The sequence below is a fragment of the Danio rerio genome, chromosome 17 (genome assembly GCF_052040795.2).
Source record: "Danio rerio strain M-AB ecotype USA chromosome 17, GRCz13ab, whole genome shotgun sequence".
Lineage (NCBI taxonomy): Eukaryota > Metazoa > Chordata > Actinopteri > Cypriniformes > Danionidae > Danio > Danio rerio.
The window spans coordinates 41,581,156-41,596,752 of NC_141037.1; the positions used below are offsets into that span (position 1 = coordinate 41,581,156).

The 15,597-nt window shown below is 36.8% G+C and overlaps 1 protein-coding gene across 1 annotated transcript in view; it reads left to right on the top strand.

Annotated features, from left to right (window-relative positions):
• The first annotated feature begins 3,510 nt into the window (after nucleotides 1-3,510).
• ubr1 (ubiquitin protein ligase E3 component n-recognin 1) overlaps nucleotides 3,511-15,597 on the top strand; it is a 79,633-nt gene continuing 67,546 nt past the window's right edge. The window contains exons 1-2 of the mRNA XM_087290851.1: nucleotides 3,511-3,579; nucleotides 14,093-14,358. Coding sequence (XP_087146977.1) covers nucleotides 3,544-3,579; nucleotides 14,093-14,358 — 302 coding nt within the window. The 5' untranslated portion in view covers nucleotides 3,511-3,543. The remainder of the gene's footprint in view (nucleotides 3,580-14,092; nucleotides 14,359-15,597) is intronic.

Below are 15,597 nucleotides of genomic sequence, written 5' to 3' on the forward strand. Positions count from 1 at the left end.
AGGCCAGGCTTCATTTATTAAAATGCAAAAGGGCCAAGCCAAACTCAAAAAAACACACAAATACTATTGGCAGGTTCAAGGCCAGCTTGCCGTAACTGGTCTGCAGTGGTGTGACTTTGTGACTGACACACAGTCAGACATAACCATCCAGAGGATTTGGCGAGATGATGTCTTTATAACATCAATGAAGGAGAAGTTGGACATGTATTACTATTATGTATATATGGACAAGTATCTATCTATGGTTTAAGCATTGCTGTAGTAAAGGGTTAATTCACACAAAATTTATAATTTTAATTACTCACCTTGATACTTGCACTTGTGAGCTAACCCTTTAAAATTGCTACCACGGTATGTATACATGTATAGTAATTAATTTTATATTGTTTTACAACTTTGTCTATTTTTAAACTACTATTATAATTGTAAAAATTTCATGTTGTATCAGTTCAGGTTTACAATTCTGTATTATATCTGAAACTAACAATAAAATGTGTCAAATAACAACTGGACAACAGAACAACTGTATGATATGTTTATTTTGACCAATAGCAATTATTTAAAAAAAATGTTTATTCAAACTGTCCTTGTTATTTTCAGGATACTGCTCATTTTTGCTTGATAAAAGTAACAAATCTGCCTCTGAGCACAGAGGGGGAAATACATTGTAATATTTTTTGTAAAAGTTAAGAGGAAATCATAAAATTACATTAACTTGTAACTATTTTAATAATAACAAACAGAACAATGTAACAAATCAGCACAGAATCCTTCAAATGTATCTAAACAAACACTGAGTTAATTTTATGTGGTTGTCATGGTTTCCGTTCTTTGTATATGGATTACTCCGATGGGTTTGATTTCTACTATTTTACACATTTCAGAATAGTTAAACTGAAACTAAACTGAAAATTAACTGGCTAGCCAGACAATCTGGCTTCAAGGTAAAGGCCACAGAAGATGCAGAAATGTGGCTCATTTAATGCTCCAAAAACATTGGTTCCTGGTAATTTACCATGAAGCAGCAGTTATGCCAGATCTGGTCAATTGTTCCTGACAAGCTTAGTGGTACAGCAGAATCGAAGATGTGGTTTTCTTTAACTCGTCGTATTACTCTTTCCACCAGAATTCTGAGCCGTGCAATGGTTTGTGTTTTTTGACAGTCTGTCTTGCTGAACTGCCGGTCACGCTTGAACGGTGGAATTATTAGTGTAGCACCAACATTGGTGATCATGTCCCCAATTGTAAAGCCTTTGTCAGCCATCACCTCATCTCCAGGTTCAAGTAGACTCAAGATGCCAGACCTCCTTGTAATCTCTTTGTCAGAGATTGAGCCAGTGTACAGACGAGAGATGATGTTACTGCACCACATGGAGCCACTCCCAAGAGTCCTTTAAATGTTGTTGTGCTCTTGTTTTTAGAGAATATCTCTGAGTGGAGTGTCAGAGATGTGGGACTCTCACAGAAAATGTCTGTACAGTCCAGGATTACTCTGACATTTGGACTGAATGAACTATACTTCTCAGGCATGGAAGAGCTTATTTGTTCCCTTGACATCCAAATGGGAACAGAGCCTAAAACAAAATAAAGATAATTTGCCCAGGTGATGACTGTCCTGCTTACTGTGGCCATGCTTACACCAAAGATGTCAGCAATTACTCTCTCCCTAAGGCCAGCAGCTACGCGGCAGCAGTACATGAACAGTTCATCTATGAGCTGAATTTTGCGTGCAGGACTTGGTGTAGGGGAAGCTTCCCGACCCATTCTTTGTGCTTTTGTCCAGTACATAAGGTTTGTGGCAGATGGACAAACAGACTCCCAGAAAACCTGGAATACTTCCTGTGAGGGAAACCTGGTGTAGTAGCGAATTGTGTGATCAGACACAAAACCTACTGAACACAGTTGGTGTCTCCAGTGAAATTGTATTTAGCCTAGCCTCCAGCTCTGCTATGTATTCCAAGGCTTCATCCAAAGCACCTACAAAATTACAAATTACAAAGGTTTAATAATAATATCAATGATAAGAATTAAAAAATCTAAGTAAAAACATTAAACTACAAGTTACTTTTAATTTTGTAGCACTTTATACAATGTTTTTTTTCCAAAGAACCTTTACAAAAATAAATGGTGAATTTAGAGTTGCAAACACCTTAATACATTTATAAAGCAGCTCTAAAACTGCGCATTCATTACGCTGAAATCAAATCAGTGCTGATTTATAGTTAAGAACTGTATAGTTGATGAATTATAGGGTTAATGAATTTAATTTATCTTTATGGCACTGTTAAACCATGTAATTTGCCTCGACTGTGAGAAACAAAACATACATGCAAATCATATCCTGATTATGGAGCAAAGTTGTCGCCTTGTGCAACAAACTGAGCATTATTTTAAAACTATTGCCTGTTATTCACTGAATTTACAGGTTCTGTTCACTGCACACAAACGCGTCTTTTTCTGATGTAAACAAACAGTGCGACAGCTCACGTGTGACCTCGCGGCTGTGATTACATCATTACATGAGGACAGAAATGACATTTTAGGTACTTTATGAATTGACTTTAACCCTAATCGAGATAATCATGCAGCCCTAGTGTGTATAATTTTGCTTTTAAGTTACACTTTAATACAAATAATTTCCAGGAGGGGGGTATGCAGCGTAGTCATGGTCCTTGACGATAACTTCTGAGTCGTTACTCTGCAGATTCACAGTTTTCGGGGCACGCACATCTACTCCTAGACGAGCACTTGACCTCTCAAAAGCAGACTGCTTTTGTGGCTGTACATGAAAATTGTTCCACTGAAAGCGACTTGGAATAACTCCAGGTTTTAAACGACAACTACCCTGGATGAAGTCAGAAGCAGTGAAGTGTTGACTGCAGACTAACGTATTTGCCCTTCTAATATCAAACTTCGGCCCTTCGTCTCGTCGAATTGCATGCACCCACTTTTGTCTTTGCATATCGTTAGTGGGAAACTCATGAAAACTCATGTATGGTTGCTTTTGCTTTGAAATGCTGCACTTTGGTACACAGCAGAACGCCTTGCTCCTCGACTGCGCTGCCATTGTTTTTACCGGAAATAAGTTTACCCAGGGGCGGTCAAAACCGGAAGTAACGAATGCGGAAGTGTGAAATTGGCCTTCTACAAAATTAAAGAAGACCAACGTTTGCTCCATCTGCTCGTGATGTTTCTTGCGGAGCACAAAATCAATATTAATAACATTATTTTATTATTACTTAGGATGCTGTGAAATATGGATGAACTAAACTTTAAATGGACTTTGATCATATTCGATTTTGGAATTATTTTCCATATATACTTTTACTTCATTCTCTGAATAGCGAATTACTTTGCTATAATTATACGATTACTTTCGATTAAATATATTATTTACAACTATTTCCATTACACTTCCGTATTTATGTCTACGTATAATAATACTGTGTCTGTTCAATGATTCAATGTTGCAGTGAGACTTTTAAACTGTTGCAAATCCGTGCTGCTGCTGTTGCTGTGGTGACGCTTTACGGCATTTGGATCATGGCGGAGTCGCTGAGCGCTGCACAGTTGAGCACGGTAAATATGTGGATTTTACTCACTTCTGACACAAATGCAATCACTTGTCAGGGGTTTTGCAGAAGAGTATGAATCCAGCAGGAAAATATATGTGCTGAAAATGCTCGGTAGACCTGCAGATCCTGCGTTATTTACGGTTTAATGCTGAACATATTGGTCAGGTTGTAGATTTTGTTGACATGATGGTTGTTGATGTAAACACGAGAAGATTTAACGCGCATTATGGTAGTGTTTATGGCAGTTATTAACGTTTTATTGTGTGTTTTTCTTGTTTTACATGAGCTGTTGTTACTTTATGTTGACTCTTCTGGCAGCTACTGCTGATAAAACAAGCAGTATTGTGTATTGAATTTGGAGTTGATGTTTGAGTTGAGCTTGTATGTAAGTAGACAATTGTTTAAAATTGTAATTTGCATAACAACCACCTTTCATTTTCATTTTCATGTGCATTAAGTTGAGCAATAACATTTTTAAGATTAATATAGTGTGCTTCAATAGGTGCTTGGTTGTTGAAATCTTATACCTACACTGAAAACCTTTATAAACAACCATGTTTAGAGAAAGCTGTTTGAAAAGGGCTTTCATTATTTAAAGCTGATATATAAACAAAAATATTTTTAAAATGTGCTTGGAATGTCCTTTACTGCCCTGGACTGGATTTTCAGGTAAAGTTGCTTTACATGCACACTTTGGTTCATTTATAATAGTGACACGGTCCCTAAATAATGTTTACCGTGCTACTGTTAAATAATCGGTCTGAGTTAAAAACATTATTTAGCACTATTCAGTTCACTGTGTGGTCAATGGTGTACATTGTTGTTGGCTGCTAATATGATTTCCCTTTTTAAAATTTTAAAAGAATACTTTTCTGAAATTAGGTTATTTAGGAGAAAGTTTACCAAATACAGTGCATCCGGAAAGTATTCATAGCGCTTCACTTTTTCCACATTTTTTATGTTACAGTTTTATTCCAAAATAGATTAAATTCATTTAATTTCTCAAACTTCTACACACAATACCCCACAATGACAATGAGAAAACAGATATTTTGAAATTGTTGAAAATGTGTTAAAAATGAAAAACGTGAAAAATCATGTGCATAAGTATTCATAGTAGGGCTGCACGATATATCGTTTCAGCATCGAAATCGCGATGTGCGCATCCGCGATAGTCACATCGCAGGAGGGTGCGATGCAAAAAAAAAAAAAAAAAAAAAAATTTATATATATATTATGGGTGGAGCCGAACCGGAATACGGTATTCGGAAAAGCAGGAATAGCGTGTTTTTACGAATACTTATTTCAAACAATACTTGATAAATTATTTGTATTTGGGAACAAGAAAAACATTATATCAAAAAGCTGCGTTTCCTCATGAGACCGCACTGCATGCCCGCGTGAGTGAGTGAGTGAGTGAGTGAGTGAGTGAGACGTTCAGGAGTCGGTGGGCGGGGTGGGGCCGGGGTAAGGAGACTGAGCAGGCTGCTTCTCTATACAGCAACAGAGAAGGCTTGGCAGAGCGAAAAATACTTTTCTGCATTACTATTTTTGTTTATTTTATCATACTAAAATAACACGTGACAGAAGTTCACTCAAAAGTGAAAGTTCTTTCTGTTATTAATTACTAACACTCCCGTCATTCCTACTACTTTCAGAACATAAATTTTGATATTTTACCATATGAAAATGCAATGCAGTTATGAAAATTGAGAAATTAAAGCAATAGTGCAGAGATCTGGTCCCCGCGTCAGGTCAGGGTGCACCTGTAACCTTAAAAACGCAGACGCGGCGGAGGCGCACTAAACTCACACGGGAAAGAACTGGGCATTCAATTCATGTTTTAGTGAAATAATTATTTAAATACAGCTCTTTTAATCTCTAAAGGGGAAAAAAGCAAAAGAAATTTGTCGTTAATTTTAGCAAAGACGCAACTGCCTGTCATTTTCACATTCGTTTTTCAGTTAGGGATTTGGTCTATTAGAGTAACCTAATAAAATTGTTTTGTTGGACACTGTAGTCTACACAATAATCGATATTATAATTTATTATATACATTAGCTATTAAAACTAAACTATACAATTGATAAAACAAAACCCTTTTTAATGTTTGCTTTCATTTTGACACCGCTAACAGTTGTAATAAGAAACATCACATTATGCAGAAGCATGCAGTCTCAAGTTAAAAACACCTTTTGAGTTTAAAGATGATCAGCCTGCCAAGTCAGGTTTACAGTGTCATAAATGAAATGGGTAGCATGAGTAAAGGGGATTTGCCCAGCACACAACCTCATGCGCTGCAGGTAGGCTGAATGATAATCTTTAAAAATATATAGGCTATGCAATACAAAACTTTAAACATTTATTTATTTTTAATGAAAAGAAAAGAAATCAGGAGAGTAAAATATAATTTAAACCACTGGTCTGGCGCTGATACTTTGTATCCAGAAGAAGGGGAAAAAAGCAGATGAAAACCTGTCTGGGGAGACGGCGATATCAGTTCTTCAGCAAAGATCACGACATCATTGTGATGCGTTTATCATACAACGCAGTTCGTGTTTATAATCATTAATATTAACTAGTATTAATTCTCTCTCTAGACTTAGTTTTAGGGCTTGTTCTTGTTGGCGCAATATAGCCTCGGCTTATTGCACGTACGAATCCGATTGTGAAGAATGATTAAGCGCTTGCATTTTTATTGCATCCTTTTCGCAAGTTATTCATTTGTTTTGTTTTTTAAGTGGTGCGAACATTATTTACTGGCAAATGTTCCTCGATCTCGTACATCAACAAATAATGTAGCCTACTTAAGTTAATTTACCTTTTATGTAAAAATTAAGGAATAGCCGAATTTAATATTAATAAATAAAACATCCGTATAAACGTACATGTTTATTTTTGAACTTTCGTTAATAAAACAACACTAAACTGTTTATAAATATTGTAGTTAAATATTACATTACTTTAACTGCTTGAAACCGTATAATAATATAAATTAAACGTTACATTTTTAAGAACTTAACAAAAATTCTAAATGGCACTTTAATCAGTGTAATAATAATATAAATATTAATAATTATACGTAAAAAGAAAATATTAACCTAGTAATAATATAAGTCAGATGTTTAAAAAAACAGCGTAGTTTCTCTCCACCTTTTGTAGTCATATTTTTAATTATTTGCCAGAAAAACTAACATGTTGACTTTGTCCGGTTTAAGTGAAGAATGGGGTTATATAATGTTTCCAGCAATACACTGTCAGACGGTGTGCTTGTAGCGAAAATGCACAGACAGGTTACTTTTTCACAACCATGCGAGAGAGGGCTTCTCCTGTTCCGCCGCCCGCATTTCTCGCAACGCAGGTTTCTCTACTCTGCGGAGCGGCGCGTTCTAGTTACCAAATAGCCTATGCTCAATTTTTCGTCAATGTCTTCCATTTATCACTTTCTCTTTTGTATCTGGCTATTTTTGCAAATGCCTCTGCCATGCCTGGCTGAGCTGGGCTTTTGCGTTTAGAAGACAGGAGTTGATTAAAGCCTACATGGCTTTTTTTCCCTCGCCGTCAATCGCCACTAGCTTGCATGGTTCGGGACCCGTGGATCTGCGTATCGATGGATTTGCTCCTCGGTGTTTGGACTCTCAGCAGTGAATATTAAAACACACTTTACTTAAAACCCCCATACAAAAAGCTTAATCCAAATTGATTCGTTCACCTTTCTAGTTCGGCACGAATCCAAAATGTTCCCAGATGTAAGAGTTCGTTTTCTAACAAGATTCATGGTTGAACTTGAACTTGCTGAATCGCGCCTAATGTTATATTCTAACAGATATGTAATACTTGGCAACATAACAGTAATTTGTGTTTTAAAGTGCGTGACGTCACGTACTACGGCCGGTGGCAATGGACAACCGAGGTGGCAATGACCACCGCGGTGACGCGGTTGTCATGGTGACCGTCACAGCCCTAGTTTTAAGTAAATATATATATATATATATATATATATATATATATATATATATATATATATATATATATAAAATATCGCAATATATATCGCAGAGGAAAAAAATATCGCAATGTCAATTTTTTCCAATATCGTGCAGCCCTAATTCATAGCCTTTGATAAATACTTTGTTGATGCCCCTTTGGCAGCAATTGCAGTCTAAAGTCTTTTTGAATATGATGCCACAAGCTTGGCACACCTGTCTTTGGGAATTTTTGCCCACTCCTCTTTGCAGTACATCCAAGCTCAATTAGGTTGGATGGGAAGCGATCTCCTCTCAAAATCTCAGAATTTTCAGACCTCTCCAGATGTTCAATAGGATTTAGGTCTGGGCTCTGGCTGTGCCACTTAAGGACATTCACAGAGTTGTTGTGAAGCCACTACATCGATATTTTGGCTGTCTGCTTTGGCTCATTGTTCTGCTGGAAGATGAATTGTCGCCTCAGTCTGAGGTCAAGAGCTCTCTGAAGCATGTTTTCATTCAGGATGTCTCTGTACATGACTGCTTCCAGTTCCTGCTGCTGAAAAACATCCCCACAGCATGATGCTGCGACCACCATGCTTCACTGTAGGGATCGTATTAACCTGGTGATGAGCCGTGCCTGGTTTTCTTCAAATGTAATGCCTCGCATTCACTCCAAAGAGTTCAATTTTAGTCTCATCAGACCAGAGAATTTTGTTTCTTATGCTCTGAGAGTCCTTTAGATGCCTTTTGGCAAATTCCAGGCGGGGACTGGCTTCCGTCTGGCCACTCTACCATACAGGCCTGATTGGTGGATTGCTGCACAGATGGTTGCCTTTCTGTAAGGTTCTCATCTCTCCACAGAAGAATACTGGAGCTTGGACAGAGTGACCAGGGTGTCATTGATCACCTCCCTGACTAAGGCCCTTCTCCCCTCGATCACTCAGCTGCGATGGGCGGCCAGCTCTAGATAGAGTCCTGGTGATTCCAAACATCTTCCACTTACGGATTATGGAGGCCACTGTGCCCATTGAAACTTTCAGAGCAGCTGAAAATTTTCTGTAACCTTCCCCAGCTTTGTGCCTCGAGACAATCCTGTCTCGTAGATCTACTGACGATTCCTTTGTCTTCATGCTTGGTTTGTGCTTTGACATGCACTGTCAACCCCGGGACCTTATATAGACAGGTGTATGCCTTTTCATGTCCAATCGACTGAATTTACTACAGGTGAACTCCAATTAAACTGCTGAAACATTTTAAGAATGATCAGTGGAAACAGAATGTACCTGAGATATGGAATGAATACATAAAACCTTATCATTTTTATTGTTTTAAAATGTAATTAAATTAATATTTTTGGTTGTGAGGCCAGTTGAATGTGTAAGTAGCCATGCATAAGCATAAAGTTCCATATATGCACATATATCTAGTTTTTTAAACTGTAGATATAAAAATATTTACAGTATGTCAATCATACGTTCAAACCATCATGAACCATGATACCGGATGGTATACCGCTAGAATCTTCGATAATAATAATAATAATAATAATAATAATAATAAAATGCATATTTCTTTTTTCAATAAAACAAAATGCTGGTAATAGATTTAATATATTTTCTTGACTTCTTAATTTTAATGCCTCAAGATAGTTTGAAATGTTGACATTACTCGCTTCCTGTTGATTTGTGAGACAGAACATGAATCTGCTTTCATAATGTAATATAATCAAGCCATGCCATGGTTGTTTGAATTCCATTGGATTGCATAACAGCCTCATTCGTTAGTCATTTGATGTTGGAAATAACCAGCACTTTGAAAATAAGTGTCAGGTTGTTGGAGCCTCAGGGCTGGCCCCTGGACAGATCTTAGCTGCATCAGACAGGTGTAGAATTTATTTAAAGCAGGCACTTTTATTGGTTGGTATCATGATTTTGATTGTTTTGAAGGGGTCAAAGATCATTTGTGTGATGATTTCTCTGTGCATTTAAGTAGCTCTAAGGTGGTTTGATTTAACCAATGCAAATTGTTATTTTTGCATTTAATGTGCTTTGATAAGCATACTAATTCTTAATGGCACTAGCAGATACCTAATATTCCGGAGGGCTAATAATTCTGACTTCCAACTGCATATTATTTCCACCCAGCAAAGGAAAGAGAACTAAATACAATAGAATAAAAATATGAAACAAATTGTGCATAAGCATCTTCACTGTAAAAAAACACTTTGGCTACAAAAGTTCAGAGCAGTGAGGGCTTTTCTTGTCGTATTAACGATAAAAACAGGCAGTCACTTTAATTGTTTCTCTTTCACATGTCTCAACTCGTTTGTTTATTACACAAATGAGGGTTAATATGAATAATCACTAAACACCGCGTTTTGACACTTATTTGACCATTAAAACGCTAGCGTTACGATGAGATGTGTGCGCTCTGCTCGTCTCAGTGTGCAAATGAGACCGAATGCTGACTGCATGCTCCTGACTGTGTGTGCGCGCCGCAGAGCAACACGTGTACAACTGGAAAGGGGTGGTATAGGTTCATGTACCATCCGTTCATTTCCGGTATATGATGCAATAATCGTTTATTTCAATTACAGGTTTTTCATAATCGTTAGAAGCCAAAACCGAAATCGGATTTTCGATTATTTGCACAGCCCTACCAGCAGGCTGTGCTTTTCAGACCAAAAATAGCCTGATTTTCACCATTTTTTTTTATGTGATGTGATATTAAATGTTAAATCTAGATTAATATTAAGGATGTGACACATATTCAAGTGTATATTTTCAGTCTTTTGTTTAGCACTTATTAAGATTATATACCACTACACATTATTATATAGCTCACCTACTTTCCAAAAGTTGCATGTATATAAAAAATTGTGTTCGAGTCTGGCCGAGCTGGGTGAATATGCACGTGCAACACCTTTAGAAAACCTAAACAACTGCCTGCCGTTAAGTTCTTTAGGGTTCCTTTAAGGAAAAACAATGAATATATTTTGTGCACATGTTGTCCAAAACTTTTAGATTACATTATTTTAAAATGTAAGTTTTTGCATAAAGTACGCAGTTAGCTTGGTTATATAAACATACCCTAATTTACGCATTTGCACAACTGTATTAAAACTAAATAATATCATGAGTGTCTTGCAAAATTATCCACAAACTATTCATTTAATGTATGACTAAATTCTTTACTACTGTTTTGTCAAGACAGTTACTCCAAGTTGCCCCTTGTTGTTACAAATAAAAGTACAATGTCAAGCGTGTCACACTGCAGACACAGGGCGGAAGTAGTCAGCCTTCATCAGCGCTCCCAAACTCAATTTCCCTGGGGGCTGCTGGAGGCAGAGTCTTGGTGAGGCTGGGCAGCATCAGCTTTTCCACAAGAAACTGGTTATATTATTAATTCTACATTTTTAATTTCATTATTTTTTCATTGTTTTTTGTGTTAAAAAGTAAAAATAAAAAGATTTAAGAAGATTGGAATTTTTAAACACAAATTAAGAAAAAAATCGAATTAAAAATAAATATAAATAAATAAATCAGTAATAAATAGTACTACTACTACTACTACTAATAATAATTAGATTTAATGATTGTATTGTGTGAGGCAATACAAATACAATGCAAGTTGCGTGATGCAAATGACCCAAAAATAACGGTGCAACCCTATAATTGGTCCAGGTTACAGGGGACTCTTATTGCTGATGGACAGGTGTCGATTTGTGAGTGCAGATGATTACATTATGCGGCATTAAGTTTCCTACTTTTATTTTATCCCTCCGCGTAAGCATCACTTTGATTTCTTTTGTTAGAGAGAGAGACCTCACATTAAAGAGTCCCTATTTTGGGTTTTTGAGAATGACCTTCCATGTAGTGTGTAACAGCTCTAAGTGAAGTGAAATATCCAGCTAAGGCTTAAATTTGAAAGTGTACAGTGTTTAAAACTGATGATTCGTTATATAAAAGAGTGTACTTAGCCGTTTTGGCGTGACATGAATACGAAACTTAAGCCCCGCATAGTTGTTGTGTGTGCGAACCCGGGAACATTTTTACCTGCAGCCCCGCCCACTAGCAAAGAAAAGAGGCTAGACCGCCCTTAGTGTTATTTTCTCTACCCAAAGATGAAACTGTGAAGAGTCAGTGGTTGAAGTTTATTTTTTGCAAAAATACCTTAGCATTATAGCCCAGCCTTGTGCTGTGTTCCCTGGAATCTACACGCTTACAGCAGGGGATTCGTCTGCCGTTTGGTAAAGTAAGGATCAGAAAAGACTACTGTTGTCAGATTTTGTCAGAGCTTGACAGGAACTTTACAGTACACTGTTCATAGACCAGTTTCTTCATCCAATTCACAAGTGTAAGTAAGTGCTATTAAAGTGGTTGCCCCCTTGTTTTATCTATCTTGCAAATTATGTATTTAATTGTGTTTGGTTACTTTAATCAATTATACTGTATCTGGTTAACTCTTTATATTCTCATATCGTGTCTAATACCATGTTAAAAAACACGACAAGTGATGCTTTGTTTACGGATTTAAATGGTTTGTTAGCTTGCGTTTCACTGCCGCTTGTTGTTGCTATGGCCATCATCAGCTGTTCTTACACACGTGCAGCGGTCAAGGTTCAAAATAGTTCAGTTTTTGCCACTGTGTGGATTAATACAAAATGTGTGTCATTGTTTAGAATAGAGCAATATGCTGGTGTTTAACTGCATACACATACCTGCCAACATCTGTTGGTGAGGTGAGGGTGAGGTGTCTGATTAACAATCAGGGCTGGAGCAAGCTGAACTGGCGCTCTAGGCGAACGACTATCACGATGCCCTCAACATGAAAGTGAAAAAGAAAGTGACCGGTTTGTAGATAAAATTGAGGACCGGGAGGGAGGGGGTGGGTATCTCAGATGAAAGTGAGGACTGGGGGGTAGGGTTGGGCGATGTTGATCAATTTGGCATCATATGATGTCTAATGTGAAGCATCATGATGGACGATGGCTTCGCCGTCGTAGGCAGGGGGTGAGGGTCATTGTTTAATATAAATGAATTAATTAAATGTAGCCTACTGTTTTCACTACCCGACCCTCTTGGTCTTTGCTTTACCCAGAACCAATGCAATAAATAAATAAAGTTGCACACAAATTGCTACAACCGCGAAAATGTGAAGCGCTGAAGATAAGAGAATAAAAATAACACTGACAGATTTTGTTTTAGAAACCACCTACAATTACTAATAATGGAATATTTTATTAGTTATCATGTGCTGAATGTAAATTCCTTATTTACACTTTTTCATAAGTGGATAAAAGACTTCCAGTGTCTTCAAGTCAGCTATAAAAATAACTAAAGCATTCACTATAAATTCTGTGGGATGGGGTTTGCAGGTAACAGCTTTTGCCATTAAATGTAAATATTTTAAGAGCGAGAGGTACTGTACATTCCTTCATTTAATCCTCACGATGCTGTCAGCCGTGCAAGCAGCAGCTATATGTAACATTTAACACAACTCATGAAAAGACCTTTATTGCTATTAAGATGACATGCAAATAATGGGCTCTATTTTGACGATCCATGCTCAACGTGCAAGGCGCAGGGCGCAAACTTATTAAGGGCTTGTCAGAATCCACTTTGTGCCGTGGCGCATGGTCTAAAAGGGTTAAGCTTATTTTCTTAATGAGTTATAGGTGTGTTTTGAGAATAAACCAATCAGAGTCTCATCTCTCATTCTCTTTAAGAGCCAGTTGCGTCGCGCCATAGCGAATTTGCTATTTACATGATAGACTTTGTAAGTGGAAAATTTAAACACTTCACTAGAGAGAAAACTGTTAAACAGAGCATCTACAGCGCGAGAATGAGAGATGAGCCTACTCATTATTTACTTTCACTTTTGCTCTCGTGGATAAGGAAACCTTGTACGCACAGACAGCCATTAGCCTCTAAATAATTAATTTCATTTGTTAAGCGCAAAGATTTGTTTTAAAACTATTTCTAAATGCAGTTCTAATTTTCAGCAAACGAACAAATGAACAGTAATAATGAAGTGTGATCAAAAAACTTCGACTATGGCATCGTTCATCGGGCCAACCCTACTAGGTTGGCTATACTGTGGTATTGTTGTGAAAATTAACTTTAATCCTTTATTCCCTGCAGCTGAATGTCCACGCCTTCAACCAAAAGATCTGAACACAATTCATTTATTCAAATTTGAGTCGACTATTTAGTTAAAGAATCAATAGTTTTAATCATCATGCACTTTCAAATTTAAATCTCACCTGGATGTTTCCATTCATTAGTGCTGTGATACACACTGCATACAAAAGCTCATTAAAAAAATATATAAAAATAATAGGGGCTCTTTAAAGTCCCAAAAAACATAAAAATGGTCCTTGTAACTCCATTTCAATATATGATCCTTAAAATGGTTTGGTAGCCAAAAATGCAATTCTTAATCCTTTTAATTTTAAATTAATTTAAATTAATTTAAATCATTATGTGGTGCAATTAGTTGGCATTTTTGTATTATTTATTCTCTGTTTTTTGTTTGTTTTGCCACCAGAAATGGCAAGAGGCTTCAAACAGAGGATCTGCCATACTCCGCTATCTGGGGGAGCAGGTCCCCCTTATTTACTGCCTGGAGGTGGAGCTTCAACATGCGGAGGAGGAGCTAAAGGTTGAGCAACGCCTCCTGTATCCTCTGGAGTACTTTCTTTTTGGAGAAGAGCCTTGTGTCGGCCTGGAGAAACTACAGCGGTACAACAGCAGCTCATCAGCTCAGCAGTGTGGACGCGTCTTCAAAGAGGGAGAAACTGTGTATTCCTGCAGGTTAGAGACCAGGGCCACTGTGGTCATGTACTTCTTGGTTAACGCAACAACCATTGTCTTCTTTTAATGTCTGTAACTGTCTGCGCTCATGTTGATTCCAATAGCAATGCTGAATCATATGCAATTATTTTAAAGTATCAGGAGGATTCATTCTATTTGTTTATTAATTTATGATTTTTACAAACGTCAGGTCCAGTTTCAGTAATACAGATAAAAAAGCTTGCATAACATATACAGTTGAAGTCAGAATTATTAGCTCGCCTTGCCCCCCTCTTAATTTTGTAAACACATTTCTAGTCATGATAGTGTTAATAACTGAGCAATTCCAGCGTCATGGACGTGACATTTGCAGTAAAAACTCAAAACATAAATTCACATAGAAAGTATACGTTAACATTATATTGAAACTTTAGTTTATATTTTCCAGAACAAGTGATCACAGAGTTAGGGGACCAGAAAAATATCAATCTTTACATATGTTTTGTACTTTAAATGAGATAAATAAACATGCGTAATGGATGGGACAAAAAGTCACTAATGTTAATCAAAATGATAAGAGTCTACTCTCTATAAAACAAAAATGATTATTTATTTTTTTTATTTTATTTAATATTTCCACTTTTATGAGGAAAATGTGTCATTATGGATGTGACATCTCTCTGTTATGAACGTGACATGTGAAATTGCCACTTGTAGGACTTTGAAAACATTAACAGATGCTTTTTTGAGTATTTCTTAAGTACTGTAAAATACTTGCTTACCCAAAAATCTCAGAAACAGTCTCCTTACTTTGGTGAAAACTTGGTCATGGCAAGGTTGACATTTGCAAGGAATTGCTCAACTAATTTTTAATAACTGATTTATTTTATTTTTGCCATGATGACAGTACATAGCTTTACTAGGTAATTTTCAAGATACTAGTATTAAGCTTAAAGTGACATTTAAAGTGCGTAACTAGGTTACTTAGGCAAGTTAGGGTAATTAGGCAAGTCATTGTATAACACTTTATTTTGATGGTCTATTTGAGTATTAGTTGACTGTCTGCTTATCATCTGTTGATACTGCTGCTAAACAGACATTTAACTGACTATAAGAAACTTTGCAAGAAATGTCAACTTACACTAACCCTAAGCCTAAAGGCTCCTACACACCAGGACGCATTTCGTTTGCGTTTATCGTTAGCGTTTTACGAGACGTTTTTCTATATTCAAACCCAAGCACTTTTCAATGGCGTCAAGC